The 21,037-nt window shown below is 34.6% G+C and overlaps 3 protein-coding genes across 4 annotated transcripts; 2 read left to right on the top strand and 1 right to left on the bottom strand.

Moving 5' to 3' along the window:
- Positions 1–1,004: 1,004 nt before the first annotated feature.
- LOC108469973 (DEAD-box ATP-dependent RNA helicase 24-like) lies at positions 1,005–5,270 on the bottom strand. 2 transcript variants are annotated; one of them, XM_017771115.2, is made up of 5 exons: positions 4,526–5,270; positions 2,789–4,017; positions 2,489–2,528; positions 1,902–2,295; positions 1,005–1,789 (listed from the first exon to the last, which is right to left on the bottom strand). In XM_017771115.2, exons 1-5 carry the CDS (start codon positions 5,136–5,138, stop codon positions 1,738–1,740), a joined length of 2,328 nt encoding a protein of 775 aa, XP_017626604.1. In that variant the 5' UTR covers positions 5,139–5,270; the 3' UTR covers positions 1,005–1,737. The 2 variants fall into 2 exon arrangements, with proteins under 2 accessions (XP_017626604.1, XP_052873913.1); XM_053017953.1 differs by lacking the exons at positions 1,005–1,789; positions 2,489–2,528 and having other exon boundaries at positions 2,010–2,295.
- An 857-nt stretch (positions 5,271–6,127) lies between these two features.
- On the top strand, positions 6,128–7,406 carry LOC108468460 (uncharacterized). Its single transcript, XM_017769341.2, has one exon. The coding sequence runs from the start codon at positions 6,180–6,182 to the stop codon at positions 6,861–6,863; it is 684 nt and encodes a 227-aa protein (XP_017624830.1). The 5' UTR covers positions 6,128–6,179; the 3' UTR covers positions 6,864–7,406.
- A 9,044-nt stretch (positions 7,407–16,450) lies between these two features.
- Positions 16,451–20,328, top strand: LOC108469718 (DEAD-box ATP-dependent RNA helicase 24-like). The gene is made up of 5 exons (XM_017770721.2): positions 16,451–17,255; positions 17,750–18,978; positions 19,239–19,278; positions 19,471–19,864; positions 19,987–20,328. The coding sequence occupies exons 1-5, from the start codon at positions 16,643–16,645 to the stop codon at positions 20,036–20,038; spliced, it is 2,328 nt and encodes a 775-aa protein (XP_017626210.1). The 5' UTR covers positions 16,451–16,642; the 3' UTR covers positions 20,039–20,328.
- Positions 20,329–21,037: the final 709 nt, after the last annotated feature.

Raw genomic sequence — 21,037 nt, forward strand, 5'->3', positions numbered from 1 at the left:
ATTAGATTAATTTGTAGGGGTTTCCGAATAAAAAGAAAGATTAAGTCGGTTGCCACGTCCATAGCTTGAATTAGTTGACATATAGACACGGTATCTTATTCCATCTAAATTTATGCATTTTATTTAATCACCAAACACTATATATATATGTATATATTTAAAATATTATCCTAAGGTCTAATTAGCTCTCAATCCCTATACTCCACACACATTTGAAATTTAGTTTTTCTATTAAAATAATTCTATTAATATTATATATATAGGCCAATAACCAAATAAAAATGTTGCATCCAAGGTTATAATATTTTTTTTTCTAAATCTGGGGTTGTAAAATTTTTCAGGACTGTATTAATGAAGTAAAAGTGGACTTTTTTTTTTTACTTACATGGTTTCAATTCTATTCTAAATTAATAAAATGGGTATTTTTCTTATTTTAAAATGTCGCCTAATCAAATTCAACAAATGGATTTCAATTGCTAAATCAAAAGTATAGAGAGACTAAATTCAAAAGTAAAAAGACTAAAAAAAAAAGTATTGGGACTGAAAGTAGAATTAGACATTATCCAAATTTTGAGTTATCTGTTTGGTTCCGATTTTAATAAAAAAGTGTCATTCCCCTCGATTCCAATTATTATTAAATAAAATATCTGTATATTTAATTTAATATATACCTAATAAACACCCAACATTTAATATTAATTATTGTTACCTGTACTAATTACCTAAACCTTTTCGCACTTTGGGTGTAGGGAAAGGCAAAGTCAACTAAAAGAGATCAAGGTCCGATTTATAACTAGAAACAGAGAGGACAAAGCTTAAGTTAATTTAACTTAATGATTAGTTAAGCACTTTGTTTTAAGTACCTAATCCGATTGATACTTCTCTGCTAACACTGCTTGAAATTTCGTTACCTTGGAACTACAATATTAAATTGATTCAACAAGCAATGGAGATTGGGACCATTATAATATGATTTATAAATTAAACTAAAGAAATTGATCCAATTATGTTAAAGGAAGCGGCTAGATATAATAAGAACAATAGCAATAACAAGAAATTTTAACCCTAAATCTATGGGATTAAGCACATTAAAAAATGCATTACTTTTTTGGGTTAATGTCCTTCGTTATTTGAGTTTCTAAATCAATTTTTCCTCTAAGAGTGGACCATGTCGACACCAATGGTCAAACTCTTAGTCATCATCTTGCTAAGCAATGAATCCATCTCTAGCATTCGCCATTTAATGCGGCTCCTTTCAACGCATCTTTCTACGCTCAGCTAATTAGCATCGCCCATGGAGATAGCATCAATAACTCTGTGTTTGCTATCAAGAATGACATTGTAGTTAACAATGCAAGTCCAAGGCAAAAGGCGACAGATTTTGAGGTAGAGGGATCCAATAAGAAAGAAGGAATGGCTACGCATTTTAGTGCCATTGAAAGATGACAGCGGACCTATTCTTCCAAAAGATTACACTGTAATTACTTGAAATTATTATCAACTAACTAAAGGTACTCGAATAATAACAGATGGGGAGGGAAAGTTAGAGAATATATAAATATGCAGAAAATAAAATTCTAGAACCAAAATATGAAAAACAGACGGGACCTATAATTGAACAAAAAGAAGAAAGAAGACTTACTAAGCATGATAATGATACAGATAAGGTTCATTCAATATTTGAACAGACAAAATTTCCCGTTTATGTAAACAGAATTATTGATCACCATGTGGAAATTAACGGTCCCACCCAGAGGGCCTTCGCCTTTCTCTTGGTCCATCTCTAGACCTGTTAAAAAAGAGCAAAGTATGAGTGTAATCAGCATAGAAGTTTTCTTAAAAAAACAAGAAAAGCATTGCAGAATGCCATCATGAAATTTCAGTTTTAAAAGAAAAGGAACCTCTCTGAGCTACTCTGGGTAGCGTTTTGTCCAGTATTTTGTGAAGTGTTCAATCCTGATGTAGGAGCAGTGTTGAATGAAGTGGCCATCTGAGACCTATTTATATCTCCACCAATGGTACCGCCAGATACAAATCCAGACAGAGTTGGTCTCCTGATACTTGAACTGTTATTGAAGCCTTGACTTTGAGAGTTTGATGAAGCAGCAACAAAGTTACTCTTCATTTGTGCCATCATGCCAGTTTTGAGAGAATTTACCGCAGCATTTCGACTTTGAACAGCCTGAGATGAAGCATTACCGGATTCTGGATTATATCCAATACCCATGCCATAATCAACTCCACGCACACCTCGACCACTCCTGCAGCCGCCCCTTCCTCTGCCTTTCTTCCCACCTGCATGTTATAGCACACATCACTTCAGAGTTCAATGCACTTGCATTTTTGTTCTTCACAAAAATACAAATGATCATATACATAAAGAAATGGTGATCAACATTTCTTCAGCTGCCTTGCATTTTTGTTCTTCACAAAAGCTAAAACAATCGCATGCACAATAACTACATTGGTATGTCAAAGAGAATCATACCTCCTTTTCTTGCATTACGCTTGGACCTAAATCTCCCGTCCTGTTTATAGACAAGGCAAGTTTTGGGACAAAATTATCATACACATACATCAAATCCGAAATCTACAGATATCAAGAATGAAGAGCTAGGTAACTTTAGAAGATAGTGCCACCAGTCATAGCATTGTTTCAGGAAACTGGAAAGCAATACAGAAGATCACCAAAGTCGAACGAAAAAAAGGATGTTATCCATCGCTGTCTAATAACTTCAGTGAATGCCATTGACTACAAAATAAATATTAGTTGAAGCAACTGAGTTACCTTCATAGCAAGATCCATCAGTTCCATGGAAACATTCTGCCCAGCAGCAATTAAACTATTTACCAATTCACCAGCAAACCGAGCCTCCTTTTGAGTTATCAGAGTATACGCAATACCATCTTTGTCACCAGCACGACCTGTTCTACCAATACGGTGCACATGCATGTCCATGTCCTTTGCAATATCATAGTTCACAACTGACTTAATTGACTTGATGTCAAGACCACGAGCAGCAACATCAGTTGCGATGAGAACATGGTAGATGCCAGATTTAAACTTTTGTAGAATTTCCATTCGAGAAGCCTGATCTTTATCACCATGAAGGGCAGCAACCTTAAAACCCTTACCAGAGAGCTGAGACTCAATCTCATCAACAGTAGCTTTCTTGGAAGCAAACACCAAAACATCACCCTCATCAATCATTCCAGGTAGCTTCTCAAGAAGCCAGGGTAACTTCTCAGAGTCGGAAGGAATTACATGAACATGCTGAGTAATATCCTCGTTAGCTGTTCCCACTTCTCCAACTGTAACTCTGACTGGGTCACTGAGAATTTCCCTTGCTAACTTTTCAACTTTGCGGGGCATTGTTGCTGAAAATAGTAATGTCTGTCGGTCAGGTCTGATTTGGCCAACAATGGACCTTATTTGAGGCTCAAACCCAAGGTCAAACATTCGATCAGCCTCATCAAGTACCAAATAAGTTGCTCTTGTCATTGTCAGTGCCTTCATTTTTAGCATGTCTATCAATCGACCCGGTGTAGCAACGACTATCTCACATCCTGCCTTAAGTTCCTTGAACTGATCAAGTTTGGACATTCCACCATACACAGCAGAGGCACGTATCCCATAGGCTTTTGCAAATTTCTTTGCTTCCAAGAAGATTTGGTGTGCTAGTTCTCGGGTAGGTGCACATATCACTCCAATTGGACCCTCCTCCTTCTGAAGTTCAGGCTGATCCATGATGTGTACAATCATAGGAAGCACAAAGGAAGCAGTTTTACCAGAACCAGTTTTTGCTATACCAATAACATCCCTCCCAGAGAGGACAATAGGTAAGGCTTGGCACTGAATAGTTGTTGGCTTTTCATACCCTTGTTTTGCAATAGCTCGCATTAGCTCTGGTGCAAAACCACAGTCTTCAAATGTCTTTACAGGTCTTGGGACATCAAAACCAGAAACGCGGATAGCCAAACTCTTTCGGTATTCAGCAACTTCCTGCTCACTCATTCCTGGAAAATGGATTTTTTTGAAGAAAAAGGAGTTTAGGTTCAGAGCAACCTCAATGAAGAATATGATCCTTATATTATGAAAAAAGTGCCACATTATAAATTTATAAGCAATAATGACTAACAGAGACATCATGTATATGATTTCAATTAAATGCCAATAATCTCCTAGGACCTCTGGCTAACGTAAAAGAAATACTATAAATCACTTATGCCTCTAAGTTCTAAATAATATTTACATTTCATACTCTATTCGAACTTTATAAATTATGCTAGTATCATCCAGAACAAAATTAAGTAAATTAAGCTGCATTCGGATAAGTATAAATCCTTGTCCATTGTGAAATAAGCTTTACGTTGCAATCAACCAAGTAATTATAACTATCCAACTAATATTTGATCCACATAATATCATTAATAACAGAACAGTACTACCAATATATATGTTATTTTCTTCTAGTTCTGAACATCTTAAACTCATAATTATCAGATAATCTGCGATATCAGTTACCTGAAATTGAAGCCTTCTCCTCATAAAAATCTTTATTAAACGGCTCATACTCAATCGAACTGTGATCAAGGGCCGGAATCGGCTCAATCTTCTTCTTGTCTACAACCACGGGATTATCATCAGAATCATACTCCAACAACCCCGCATCTACAGCCTTGGCAGCGGCATAAACCTCCTCATCAGAATCATACCCAGCACGCAAAGCATCCGCCGCCAAGGTCAGCCCAACATCCTTCTTCGACCTCAAAAAACTCTCCACCGGATCATCCTCATCTTCATCCTCTTTATACCTCTCCGCCTTCTCCTTGGGCTTCGGAGGCGGCTTCGCTTTCAAATCCTCCTCAATACCTTGCATGAAGGCGTCGAGAGGGTCGATTTCGTCATCTTCCCCTCCGTTGCCATTGCTGGTGGGGTCATTGGTGTTGGCGTCGTTGGAAGTATCATTGTTATCGGCATAATCGATGTCGTCAAGGTCGTTATCGTCGTAGTTGTCGTGGGAATGACGAGAGGAAGGAGGGACGTATAGACGTTGAGGAGCTTGGGATCGCTCAAAGTTGTAGGTTGATTGACGGTTAATCCCAAACCCTTCGAATCCGAATTTGCGTTTCGACATGTCTGATCCTTCTTTCTTTTACCAAAACCCAATTTTTGTAGGGGGTTTTGGGGATTTCCTTTTTCTCTTTATAGGGTTTGAAATGCAAACGATGAACGCTACTGAGATAACGAAGATTCAATTATTATTGTTTTTGTCAAATGCCGATATCACTCCCTGTATTATGTATAATTTACGAATTTAGTCCATATGTTCTAATTTGATCATTTTATCCTGTATTTACTATTTTTAAATTTTTAAATTTTTGTCCTTAGTAGTGAAAATTCGAAAGATAATATAAAGATTAAAAATAATTAAATTGAAGAATAAATATAATTTCTACAACATACGCATACCGATAATTCAACATTATTATCTACAATTTATATATATAGTACATAATTAATAGTTAACATTTTTATGACATTACAATCTAATTATGCGGTAAAAGTATTATAGAGGTCCCTGTATTAATTGTTAGATTATATTTTGACCATTTCGCTAAAATGAACAAGTTAGTCTATGTATGTTAGATCAAATAACAAACTAATCATTTCTATTAAAAATTTCATCTATTTTTTACTGTAAAAAATTGACTAATAAATAATTCAACACATACATATGATGTGCCAGATATATCTCAGTGCTGACATACATGAACCAATTTTTAACAGAAGAATTAATTTACTTTTTAATCTAACATATATAAACTAATTTACCTATTTTTAGTAGAAATAGCAAAATATAATCTAAACCCTAATATAAGGGATTCCATAGTATTTTTGCCACTAAAATATTGTTTATTACAAAATTACATGTAATATGGCAGTTGATAAAAAATTCACTTTATACACTCCTCTAAAGTGAGTATCGAAATGTATGCAATTGTAATAAAAGGAGAACCACTTATCCTAATATTAGATTGTGTGGCACATCTCACTTTGAGTTGCTATTTCCATGCACAACCAATGCCTTAAAATGCTTTAAATTTGTGGCTATTTGCCATTCCCCAACACAATCAAGCTTTTCCTCTTATTCTCCTATTATCCAAGTGAAGAGACCATGGGAATGAACCATTTAATCTTGGCCCTCGTCTCCCTTTCCTGTCTCTTCTCCTTCTCTACTTCTACCTCTACCCCTCCATCTTATTCCTATCATTACTCTTTTTCTCACTCATCATCTTCAGCTCCATCTGCAGCATTTAATGTTCATTTTCCCAAATCTTCCGGAACTCGAATAGACCAAACATTTAATAAATTACCTACATTACCTACCAAAAATGTTGACCCTGGGCTTCAGCAAATCTGTAAAGACACTGACCATCCTGTAGAGTGTATATCAAATATTGTTCCATTCCTAGGTCATAGTAAATTTGTTGCAGAACCCGTATCTGTCCTCAAACTTGAGATTCAAGCAATGGATAACAAGGTTAAGGAAGCCATAGACAAGGCTACGAAACTTATGCAAGATCACTCTACCCAAAAAATGACTGCTTCTTGCCTTGAAACATGCTTGGATAGCTACAAATCCATCCTCGATAGCGATAAGAGAGCCCTTGATGCTCTCTCTTTGCATGACGTTTACCAAGTAAGCATGGAATTAAGTTCCAATATCGAGAATGTACAAACTTGTGAGGATGCATTTCTAGAAGCCAACCTCAAATCGCCGAATATACAAATGGATTCAGTGATACGAAAGATGATTAGCAATACTTTAGCCATTGGTGTCGATAAGGTCCACTTTTAGAGTAAACAAAGGAGATTAAGCCTAGAAGTTATTAGTTTGATTTGTAGGCCTTAGTTAATAGAGGATATTATGTATTTATATCCTCTCATTTTAAAAGCCTCTAATGGTTCCTTAATTATTAGTGATTATTAACCCTTCATCTTGTTTACAATTTCTTTGAAGGGTTGTTTTTCATTTTTCATTTTAATGTTAATTTTCCAATGGGCCATTGTGTTTTCTTCTTCTTTGCAATAAGGAATATTGAGATTTTTTTAAAACCATTTATTAAAGACCAACATTTAAAATTTTATAGTTTATGTTGATTGAGTCTTAACTCGATTGGTATGAGCATTTTTACTAATGTAGGAGGACATGGGTTCGAGTGCATTAAAGTGCATTATCTTTTTATTTATGGGTTTGAGAGGGATTATAGGTAGTTCTTATCGTTGTATTAAAAATATAGTAGATATGATAAAAACTTCATTCTATATTTCACCCAACTTATTATATGTTCAATAATTTTATCTCTCAATCCATAATATATTTTTCATAATGATTCAATTTAGATAGAAATTTGTGTGTTTGTAACATATGCGTATTAAATCTTTTGTGTGTGTTTGACTTATTATAAATTTATATATAAATTTTAGATATCGATAATTTATTTATGGTAAATTATCCGTTAATTACTCTAAATAGGGTAATTCTTATTTAAGTCATTTCAAATTTTTTTTGTTAATTTGGTCATTACCATTAGAGAAATTGATCAAATTGATCGCTCTACCATTAACTATTAATGGCTAATTTTTTTAACGACAAGTAACCAAAATAGGAATGATGTTTATTTAGAGTAACTAACACCGTAACTTACCCATTTGTTTATATAAAATTTCAAAAATTCAATGTTATATCTCGTTTTATTTTAATTTTTTTATGTATTCGTTTCATATCTTAATTAATTTCATATTTTATAAGTTTGCTATAATGATTCGATTTTATATTTGAATTCATCTATATAAAAATCGATTTGTATCTACTATACATTTACATAATTAATTAAATATTATGTTCGAAAATTAAATTTTATGTATATATAAAGGCTCTTAGGAAGACAAATAGTAAAATTTTGCTATTAGTCCCTATTCTATATGTAAGCTATGGATTTAATTCATGTACTCTAATTTAGTTAATTTTAGTATTTATTTTTTGAATTTTGAAATTTCAATGGAACCCAAATAATAGAAGTTAAAGCCATTCGTTCAAATTTTGCTATCAGTCTTGTACTATGTGTAAGTTGTGAATTTGGTCCTTATTTTCTAATTTGATCATTTTTAATCTTTACACTTTTTCAAAATTTGAAATTTCAATCTAGTTGTCGTTAAACTTTATGGGTTTCCAATATAATATATCGTTTATGAATTATAAGTAAGAACTTTATGGGTTTGGTTTCCTATTTGACAATGCTTGCACAAGTAGGGTTCACACAATCTTCTTGACGTACTCTTGTCCTTCCTTGCGCTGACTCATCTTGAGAATTTATACACCTTTTGCATTGACAAAATTCTCCATTTCTATCGATTGTGCTATAGGCTACAATACCAATTGGTTTTTATTTACCCATTTGTAATGATTTCTTGCAAGATGTAATGTTACCTTTTTTGCCAGTAGAATGTACGCAAATTACCTTAGCATTTGTTGTCATTGCAGATTCACTTACGGCGAATTAATTTGAGAAAGCTCATGCACAGAGATTCACACTTGGAGAATGTAACACCCTGTACCCGAGTCCATTACCGGAGTCGAACACAAGGTGCATACAAACTTAACTTAATCATTTTCACAGTCCATTTAAAAATTTCCAGACAAGCTGGTTACTGCGTCACTGTCGCTTTAAAAATCATATCTTGAGTTTCAAAGCTCGAAAATCAGTTTCGTAATTTTTCCCTGAAATTAGACTCATATTTCCATCTAAATATTTTTTTCTAGAATTTTTGGTCGGGCCAATTAGTACAGTTTATTAGTTAAAGTCTCCCATGTGACAAGGGTCGACTACACTGACCTTCGCGCGTTACAACTTGAATATCTCTCCGTACAGGGCTTCAATACTGATGCCGTTTGTTTCTATAGAAACTAGACTCAAAGAGGAATCTATACATATATGGCATGACTCCTAATTATCCCTGGTTAATTTACAATGAATTTCCAAAGTCGGAACAGGGGATCCAGAAACCGTTCTGGCCCTGTCTCACGAAAACCTAAATATCTCTTAACATACAACTCATATGACCGTTTCGTTTCTTCCATATGAAAGTAGATTCATCAAGGTTCATTTACATAATTTATTCACTAATTTATTCCATTCCTGCTATTTTTAGTGATTTTTCACATCCACACCACTGCTGCTGACAGCATCTGCCTTTAAGGTAGACTTTACCTATTTCATAATTTCCATGATTCAATTGGCCCTTTTTGCATACATAGCACAAAGTGTGATCATGATTAACCATTCCAATGGCTAATTGTTTCAAAACAATTCCATACCTCATAATGATCAACATACAAATGATTATAGTACTATGCTAAAAACGTATATAAGCCATTTTCGCATGGCTATCCAAGTTTACACAAAACTGAAAGGTACATGACCTACAACAAAAGGGTAGTCCTATACATGCCATTTCAAAGTTCAACCAAAATTTGTACCAAAAGGGGCTTTGATAGTGTGGATGACTTCGACTTGATGATCCCGAATCCGATAGCTAACGAGCAAAATCTATAAAACAAAGAGCCAAAGCAACGGGTAAGCATTTTAATGCTTAGTAAGTCTCAAGTAATGAAATCAGCTTTGACTAAAGTATTACATTCACATAGCTAAATGAATCACTTTAGTAATACACATTCTCATAATCATATACACACACAAGGTATCAACCTATCTAAGAGCCGAAAGTTCGTTAGTCGATTGAACGAACACTATTTCAAACGAATCGACTTTTCCGATGCACATGTAAACATACCTTATCGTATGGGTTTTTCGAGCGTATTAATTGAATTTATTACCGCACCAAAACGCTCACCTTCAAACCGAGCTTCTTCGGAATTTAGTCGGATATAACCACAAGCACAATTGCCTTCGGGTCTTAACCCGGATTTGGTATCTTGCACAAATGCCTTGGTCTTAGCCGGATATGACAACTTCATACGAATGCTTTCGGGTCTTAGCCGGATATAATCAATGGCATAAATGCCTTGGGACTTAGCCGGATATGATTCAAATGCTCATGTACACATATATCAATAATCACGACACATCCATATTTCATTTTCGTTACTAAGGCTCAAACACAAAATATTTATCAAACCTTTCCAATTTCGGCTCAATAGCCACACACAAAACATGATTTCAATTAACTTTATAACTTAGTCCCTACGCACATTCGGCTGTCCGCCATAATATGACAAATCATTTCAATATAATTCAAGTAGGGTCATTACTCAAGACTTACCTCGAGCGTGGTCGAGCGATTTCGACGGACTACTCGACTACCTTTTCCTTCCCTTTATCGGATTTAGCTCCCTTTGCTCTTGAGCTTAATTTAACAAATAAATTGATTTAATCATTTGAGCATCGAAGGAGGAATTCAAGGTACTTAGCTAATATATATACTCATTAGGCATCAAAGTCACATATGTACGAAATCATGAATCGAACTCAACACATTAGTTAATATTCCTCTTAGCCGAATTTTCTAAGCCAAGAATAGGCATCAATATGCTTGCCTCTAACCGAATGCATGCACACCAACTCCCCTCATGTGGCCGAATATGCATGTCCATGTTAAGGCCAATTATACACTTAATACCACACAAAAACAGCATACATTTTACTAACTAACGCATTCCATATTGTAACTCAATACTCATCAATCATTTACTTCATAATCGAAACACCATCATATGTAATTATATGCCTTGAGATAGTATATATGTCATACCAATACATCATGTGCAAACATGTATATATATATACATGCAAGAGCCGAATCATAAGGCTGATTATGACTATCTCATATATCTTCATTATGGCCGAATGCTCCTTCTACACCATTTACCTTCACAAAGCATGAATTTCATCATCCAACTTACAAGCTTACAATGTCATGAAGTTTAACCTCATAGTATCTATCAAACTCTCACTCAAAATTGCTAAAAAGAATATTCAATAATCATCAATCCACCATCACATGCACCATTGCAAAGCTTCACTTTTAGCATGCAAATGATATCAACACAATCTCACCTTAGCGAATATCATCTCCATGACATAGTAAGGATTTGAACCATGGCTAGTTAGAACTCAAGCTAACTACTAAAATATACATGAATCTCATGGCAAAACATCAAACTTACCTTAATAGTGACCTAGGATAGCCGAATGCTTCACTTCCTTCTTCCCTTTTTCCTTCAATTTTCGCCAAAAGATGTTCAAGGATGAACACACATTTTTTTTTTCTTCTTTGTATTTTCTTCCTAGTTTTGGCTCAAAGAAAGGATGAATAAATTTTTTTCTTTCTTTTCCTTCAACTCACGGCAATGGGGGAATTACACCTTCTCTCCTTTTTTTTTTTCAATTCTTTATTCCTCACCTTAGTTTAATTTTTCCTCCCATATTGCACCAACAAAACATGTCTATGACATGTTTTGCCCATCCTCCTTGTCATGGCCGGCCACCACTTATAAAAAGGGGTATTTGACATGCAAGACCATTGTTTTGCATGCATGCTTTAATTAGTCATCACACATTTCCCTATCCTACTTTCAAAGTTCACTACTAGGTCCTTTTTAGTGAAATTCACATTTATGACCCTAAATCAAATCATCAAAAATGTCACACACAAATTAACACATATCATAGGCATCCAAAATGAATATTAAATTATTTTATGCCTCGGTTTTGTGGTCCCGAAACCACTTCCCGACTAGGGTCAATTTTGGGCTGTCACAGAGAATTTCTCTTACATGCAGATTTACACTTAGAGTCTTATATACACGGAATTCAGCTTAGCGAACATATACCTACAAACCTTACTTACGCATATTTATAAACGAAATCATAATCGTAGGTCCATACATATGGCATCTTACTTGTGAACTTGATAAACCATAAAAGTAATCCCATGCTTAGCATGTTTTTGGATGATGTATTATTTAATTTAGCGAATTTGATGCTCTTAATCCTTTAATTTCATGTTTTATACTTTGGAAAGCATAGGGGAACAAAAGGAGCAGAAAACGGGCCAAAAAGGGCAAAACGGGCTGATTTAAAGATCCACACGGCCAAGACTATTTCAACACGGGCTGAGCACACGCTCATGTGAGCCACACGGGCTGGCCACACGTCCATGTAGCAGCCCGTGTTGATATCGCTCCCTGTTTCCCGAACACGTGAAAAATCTAATTTTTAGGGTTTCTAAGCATTCTAAAGTCTATAGATACATACTAGAAGAGGACCTAAGGGGACACACAGAGTAGAAAGCAAAAATTACTAGAAGAAAGCCATTAGAATCATCTTAGAAGCAGATCCACTTCAAGATTGAAGATTTCTATTCAAATTTCTCTCGAAGTTTATTTGGGTTTTTCATGTCTTGTTGTTTGTCTAAATTTGAGATGTTTTCCTTTTACATTATGAACTAAACTCCCTAAATACCTAGGGAGGATGAAAACTACGATGGATCTTATTATTTAATTATTTGAATTACACGATAAATACTTGTTCTTGTGCTTAATTATGTGTTCTTAATCCTTGCCTTAATATTTTTAGGATATTAATCCAAGTTTGATGTGCTTATTCAGTCGAGCAAAAGTCCCCGTTTAAGAGTAGATCTAGCATAATTAAGCGGAGTTGCATGCAATCCTAGAAATAGGACGGCATAAATCTGCCAGATTAGAGTCAAATCTAATAAGGGAATCCATAGATCGAGTTAATGTGACGATAGGGGTTTTAATTAGAAAGATATTTCAATTAATCAACCTAGAGTCAGTTGTTCTTAGTCTCGAAAGAGATATTAGCATAATTTAGGGATTTTTACAGATCAAGACAAGTGAATAAATCGTTTAATTCAGAGTCAGAATAATAAGTGAAATCTAGGTGAATTCTTTCCTGAGTATTGTCTCTCTCATTGGTTTTCTTATGTATTTTTCTAATTCGCTCTCTATCGCGTTCATAGTTAATTAGTTAGTTAATTTTAGATTAAAACAAATCCCTTTAATTATAGGCTAAATAATAGAAAGATAGTTATTACTAGTACTTTTAGTCTTCGAGGATACGATATTCCGGACTCACCATAACTATACTACCATTCGATAGGTGCGCTTGCCTTCGTCGAAATACTAGTTAGTTTCGTGACCCATCAGAACTTTATCTTAAATAATAGTTGTTGCCAGACACTTGTTGGTGGATTGTTACTACGGACTCTCAATTTAAAGATAGTCCTTGACAGACTCCAACGTGAAGAAGATCCTGCGATTTTGACTTTATATAACTAGTTCATACAAACTTTCGTATCTTGAACATAAGAATAAGCCCATGCAGTTTCTTGCTTGGATAATAGTCTATATTGACTCTTATAAAAGATAGTCTTTTTGATATCTTAAACTTGAAACATGAGAATGAGATCAATAGACTATTATAACTTAAACCATAAAGATAAATCTAGTGGACTATCATACATATAAATTCATATAAAAGATTAATTGATGCGAACTCACATATGGCGAACTCATGCATGTGGATCTATAAGTGAATACTTACATACATATAGATTCATAGAAGAAACTTCATAAATGTAGAGGATTCATGCTTACGAATTCACAGAAGAAACTTTATGAACAAAGCGAATTCATACATGTGGACTTTGTCCCAAACTTCGTATGGAGAAATCTCATGTATAACTTTGATGTAAAGCTTAAAGATCAAGTCCAAAGGACTTTTATAACTTACATATACCATGGCCTTTGACTTGCTTATACATATAAGGGTTAAAGCCTTAGACTTCACAGAGTCTCTTACTTATATAGAACCTCTGTAGGGTTTTCATATGCTTGTGCACATATATCTCTATACAGTCCAATTGAACCTTCGTAAAGTCGAAAACCATACAAATACATTATTTGTACAATCTGCTTGAACCACCACAAAGTCAGAAAACACGTGGCACAAAGTGCATAACGTGATATTTCATCTTTTATCTGCCAAAACATCTCTCTATACTTCACATATCATCCATATTTATGACAAACATATAACAAGCATTCAACTGATCATTCTATTAATAACACAAATATCATACCAAGCATACTATTTAGCGAGTCATTTCAATGATAACTACTTCAGTAATTATTTACTAGTGAAAGTCTAACAAAACAACGAACTGATACGTACAATCAAACATGCATCTGATAGTCATCATTTTGCTTACTTCAATCGTACAACAAACAATCTCACCATAATTCAACTGATCATTAGCAGAACATGAAGTCAAACACAATATAACAACACAATGCTGATATATATATTTATATATAAATAAAGCAACAACAAAGAGTTTGAGTTCAGAAACTCACTAGCAAAATACTTGAAAGCTGATACCAGTTACACCTGCTTAGTTTTTCTTTATCACCTGAGTCTACTCCTTATTAGCTAACAATTTACTAAACTCTCAATACTTAAGTTGATACTTTATTTTCGCCCTCGATGCAGATTACTTCTTAACTTTTCTCTCTTACAGAACAAACCAGAGAAGAAGATGAAAGAAAGAAAGAAAAATGAATATGGGAATGAGATAATCCTCCTATATATAATTTTTCCACTACTGTTTCCCTTAATCCAAAGTCGGCTAGTATTATTAATACCCTTAATTATAATGTTTCCAACTAAAAGAAAACTCGGTTCAAATGTAACGAAACAATCAATTGAAATCTAACTATTTGCCAAGAGTCTATCAGATTTATTAATTTACACTAGAACCTGCTTAAACAAATAGTTTTCTAATTTAATACCTACAATTGTCGAGGCACCTCAACCTTGAACATTTTTGGGTGGGACAATAATCTTTATCTTTTCCCATTCTTTTATACAAATAAAACTAACTCTCAATGTTACAAATAAAAATAAAACTATATATATATATATATATATATATATATATATATATATAAAGAGATCAAATTATACAATGTGTAAATGTTGAGGGTTAATTTTGTTAGAATAAAGACTAAATTGACACAATGTATAAATATTGAGGGTTTAAGTTTCTATTATGCCAATTTTAAAAGTTGCCAAGTTATATTTTTGTTAGGAATTTAACCACTAGTGGCCAAAAGAGAAAAAAGGTCTAATAATTAAGTGATTGTTTTGCAAATTTTCATAGTTGGATGACCAAAAAATAATTTACCAATAATTAGATGACTACCAGTATAATTTACCCTAAAATTAATTAAGGAAAGGAAAATGGAATAACTTATCATTTTTGTTTGAATAACTCAAAAAGAAAAGAAAGGAAAGCATTAATTATAATGAAAATTTACAATTACAACTATTTATAATAGAAAGAAAAGACAAAAAGAAAAAAAAACCTTTATATCCTAAAGTTTTGTTTTGGTTTTTTTTTCGTTGGCTTTTCGCCCAAATTGAAGTAATGTAAATAGAAAATATATATATATATCTATATATATATATATATAAGTTTTCAAGTAGGGGAGTAATTTCCTACAATTTTCCTTACCTGGACTAAAAGTCTATCCAAATAAAAAAGGATAATTTACACCAAAAATCCTTAAACTTTATTTAAAACCATGTTTCAAACACTCAATTTTCAATTATTACGTAATTTTGAACAAATTTTAGAAATGATAATTTTGTTGCTTTACTATATTCAATTTTAAACAAAGTGTTATGATATTGTTAAGAGAGGAAGACATCGATCCTAAAAAGATTAATCTTCATATACCATAAAATGGACATGGACCATACTTTGAGATATATATTATATAAACTCGACCATACTTTGAGATATATATTATATAAACCCAATTTCCTCGTTTAGCTTAGATAAGAGAAATATATCTAAATAAATAAAAGGATAAACTACACTTAAATTCATAAACTATTAGTAAATTTATATTTAGGTTACTCAACTTTTAAAAGTTATAAAATGGTCATTGAACTATTTGAAAGATTTTATTTAAGTCATTAGGCTATTGAGTTTTTTTCATTTATTATTATTTAAGTTTGACTAGGAAGCTTCAATCGACGGTTTAATGATCAGTAAGGTGGATCAGTACCCATGAACGAGTAGAAAAATATATCTTAGATCCAATTCGATTTGATGGTCAGTGTCAAAGATCAAGGAAGAAAGTTGTTTAGATTTTGGTACATAAATCTGTGATATTCAAAGTAGTTTCATAAAAAAAAATTGAACAATAGAAGAGAATGAGAATGAGAGCTTTTGATTGCTACAGGAAGTGTTAGAATAGTATAGTAACCATTTTGTAACCTTTTGAAGTTGAGTTGACTAAAATGTAAATTTACTAATAATTTAAGTGACCTTGCGTGAAATTTGCCCTAAAATAGCTTTCCTTGCTTTGCTTTCCCTTCCCCTCTCCTACTCCAATCCAAACATAAGCTTAATATTACAAATTTAAAGTAGCAGTGTTTATTGTTTTGATTTCTAAATTAGGAAAAGAAAATTCGCAAAACCCCTATGAAATTTGGGTTTTGGTAAGAGAAAGAAGGATCAGACATGTCGAAACGCAAATTCGGATTCGAAGGGTTTGGGATAAACCGTCAATCAACCTACAACTTCGAGCGATCCCAAGCTCCTCAACGCCTTTACGTCCCTCCTTCCTCTCGTCATTCCCACGACAACTACGAAGATAACGACCTTGACGACATCGATTATGCCGATAACAACGATACCTCCAACGACGCCGACACCAGTGACCCCACCAGCAATGGCAACGGAGGGGAAGATGACGAAATCGACCCTCTCGACGCCTTCATGCAAGGTATTGAGGAGGATTTGAAAGCGAAGCCGACTCCGGAGCCCAAGGAGAAGGCTGAGAGGTATAGAGACGATGAAGATGAGGATGATCCAGTGGAGAGTTTTTTGAGGTCGAAGAAGGATGTTGGGCTGACATTAGCGGCGGATGCTTTGCGTGCTGGGTATGATTCGGATGAGGAGGTTTATGCCGCTGCCAAGGCTGTAGATGCGGGTTTGTTGGAGTATGATTCTGATGATAATCCCGTGGTAGTCGACAAGAAGAAGATCGAGCCGGTTCCAGCCCTTGATCACAGTTCCATTGAGTATGAACCGTTTAATAAAGATTTTTATGAGGAGAAAGCCCCAATTTCAGGTAACTGATATCGCAAGTTATCTGATAATTATGAGTTTTAGATCTTCAGAACTAGAAGAAAAAACAAACCATATATATTGGATGGTATTATTCGGTTATGAATGATATTAGTCGGATAATTACAATTACTTGCAGTTTGACTATGGCTTGGTTAATTGCGATGTATGCAACCTTTTATACTTATCTGAATGCAGCTTAATTACTTGATTATCTTCTAAAGGATACTAGCAAGTTTATAAAGTTAGAATAGAGTGTGAAATCTAAATATGATTTAGAACTTAGAGGCATAAGTGATTTATAGTATTTCTTTTACGTTAGACACGGATCCTAGGAGATTATTGGCATTTTATTGAAAATCATATACTTCATGACTCTGTTAGTCATTGTTGCTTATAAATTTATAATGTGGCACTTTTTTCATAATATAAGGATATTCTTCATTAAGCTTGCTCTAAGTCTAAACTCTTTTTTCTTCAAAAAAATCTCTTTTCTAGGAATGAGTGAGCAGGAAGTTTCTGAATACAGAAAGAGTTTGGCTATTCGTGTTTCTGGTTTTGATGTCCCAAGACCTGTTAAGACATTTGAAGACTGTGGTTTTGCACCCGAGTTAATGCGTGCTATTGTGAAACAAGGGTATGAAAAGCCAACAACTATTCAGTGCCAAGCCTTACCAATTGTCCTCTCTGGGAGGGATGTTATTGGTATAGCAAAAACTGGTTCTGGTAAAACTGCTTCTTTTGTGCTTCCTATGATTGTCCACATTATGGATCAGCCTGAACTTCAGAAGGAGGAAGGTCCAATTGGAGTGATATGTGCACCTACCCGAGAACTAGCACACCAAATCTTCTTGGAAGCAAAGAAATTTGCAAAAGCCTATGGGATACGTGCCTCTGCTGTGTATGGTGGAATGTCCAAACTTGATCAATTCAAGGAACTTAAGGCAGGATGTGAGATAGTCGTTGCTACACCTGGTCGATTGATAGACATGCTAAAAATGAAGGCGCTGACAATGACGAGAGCAACTTATTTGGTACTTGATGAGGCTGATCGAATGTTTGACCTTGGGTTTGAGCCTCAAATAAGGTCCATTGTTGGCCAAATAAGACCTGACCGTCAGACATTACTATTTTCAGCAACAATGCCCCGCAAAGTTGAAAAGTTAGCAAGGGAAGTTCTCAGTGACCCAATCAGAGTCACAGTTGGAGAGGTGGGAACAGCTAACGAGGATATTACTCAGCATGTTCATGTAATTCCTTCTGACTCTGAGAAGTTACCCTGGCTTCTCGAGAAGCTACCTGGAATGATTGATGAGGGTGATGTTTTGGTGTTTGCTTCCAAGAAAGCTACTGTTGATGAGATTGAGTCTCAGCTCTCTAGTAAGGGTTTTAAGGTTGCTGCCCTTCATGGTGACAAAGATCAGGCTTCTCGAATGGAAATTCTACAAAAGTTTAAATCTGGCATCTACCATGTTCTCATTGCAACTGATGTGGCTGCTCGTGGTCTTGACATCAAGTCAATTAAGTCAGTTGTGAACTATGATATTGCAAAGGACATGGACATGCATGTGCACCGTATTGGTAGAACAGGTCGTGCTGGTGACAAAGATGGCATTGCTTATACACTGATAACGCAAAAGGAGGCTCGGTTTGCTGGTGAATTGGTAAATAGTTTAATTGCTGCTGGGCAGAATGTTTCCATGGAACTGATGGATCTTGCTATGAAGGTAACTCAGTTACTTCAACTAATATTTATTTTGTAGTCAATGGCATTCACTGAAGTTCTTAGAAAATGATGGATAACATCCTTTTTTTCGCTTCGACTTTGGCAGTCTTCTGTATTGCTTTCCAGTTTCCTGAAACAATGCTATGACTGGTGGCACTATCCTATAAAGTTACCTAGTTCTTCAGTCTTGATATCTGTAGATTTCGGATTTGATGTATGTGTATGATAATTTTTCCCGATACTTGCCTTGTCTATTAACAGGATGGGAGATTTAGGTCCAAGCGTAATGCAAGAAAAGGAGGTGGGTTCTCTTTGACATGCCATCGTAGTTATTACGCATGCAATTGTTTTATCTTTTGTGAAGAACAAAAATGCAAGGCAGCTGAAGAAATGTTGATCACCATTTCTTTATGTATATGATCATTTGTATTTTTGTGAAGAACAAAAATGCAAGTGCATTGAACTCTGAAGTGATGTGTGCTATAACATGCAGGTGGGAAGAAAGGCAGAGGAAGGGGCGGCGGTGGGAGTGGTCGAGGTGTGCGTGGAGTTGATTTTGGTCTGGGTATTGGATATAATCCAGAATCCTGTAATGCTTCATCTCAGGCTGTTCAAAGTCGAAATGCTGCCGTAAATTCTCTCAAAACTGGCATGATGGCACAAATGAAGAGTAACTTTGTTGCTGCTTCATCAAACTCTCCAAGTCAAGGCTTCAATAACAGTTCAAGTATCAGGAGACCAACTTTATCTGGATTTGTATCTGGCGGTACCATCGGTGGAGATATAAATAGGTCTCAAATGGCCACTTCATTCAGCACTGCTCCTACATCAGGATTGAACACTTCACAAAATACTGGACAAAACACTACCCAGAGGAGCTCCGAGAGGTTTCTTTTAACCTCTCTTTCTTCAACTGAAATTTCATGATGGCATTCTGCAATACTTTTCTTGTTTTTTTTCAAGAAAACTTCTATGCTGATTACACTCATACTTGGCTCTTTTTTGACAGTTCTAGAGATAGACCAAGAGAAAGGCGAAGGCCCTCTGGGTGGGACCGTTAGTTTCCACACATTGATCGATGATGCTGTTTACATAAATGGGAAATTTGTCTGTTCAAATATTGAATTAACCTTATCTGTATCATTATCATGCTTAGTAAGTCCTCTTTCTGCTTTTTATTCAGTTATAGGTCCTGTCTGTATTTTATATTTTGGTTCTAGAATTTGATTTTCTTCATATTTATATTTCTCTAACTTTCCTTCTCCATCTGTTCTTGTTTAAGGAGTATCTTTAGTTAGTAGATAGAGTTGATAACAATTTCAAGTAATTGCAGTGTAATCTTTCGGAAGAATAGGTCTTTCAATGACACTAAATTGCATAGCCATTCCATGACTATCATGAATAAAGCAAACAGCAATGTGATCATCATAAGAGGAAAAGGTAAAAGAAGAAAGAATTGTGATTGATGGATCTCACATATGCTTGATCAATTGAAATCTATGCTACCTTGACTCTTCATTTTCTTAAAGTATCTGTGTCGGACATTCATGTTTACTGCATATTCAAACATGAGTATGGAGATATGATTATAACTGTATATGAAAAGTCTTAAAATTTTGAGCATACTTGTGTCTAACTTCGAAAGTTTCATTTATCTTCAATCATAAACATGGTAGAACTGATATCGGTACAGATAGTATCCCATAAGCAATTATGGGAATTGTAGACAGTTTTAAGGTTTTCTTTACTAAGAAATGTCATAATCTATAATAAGTTAAAAGGATTTGTAGTTATTGAGATTTGAACTTTAAATTTAGGTTTAGATGCTATTTCTTTAAGGATGACTACAAATTAATTAGTTTATAATAAATTGTTTGGTTATAAATACCAGTTATGATTGTTGTTCTTTTTTCTTTCTTTCTTTCTTTACCTGTACTCCTGGTGCATACAGTGCGTTGCCTAGTGCACAGTGTTTGTATGGCGTTTGATTGTTGGAAAGCAGAATGATATTGAAGTAGGGAAATCTGAATCAAGGTGTTGTACATGATTTACGCCTTTGG

This window comes from Gossypium arboreum, chromosome 8 (genome assembly GCF_025698485.1).
Source record: "Gossypium arboreum isolate Shixiya-1 chromosome 8, ASM2569848v2, whole genome shotgun sequence".
Classification (NCBI taxonomy): Eukaryota; Viridiplantae; Streptophyta; class Magnoliopsida; order Malvales; family Malvaceae; genus Gossypium; species Gossypium arboreum.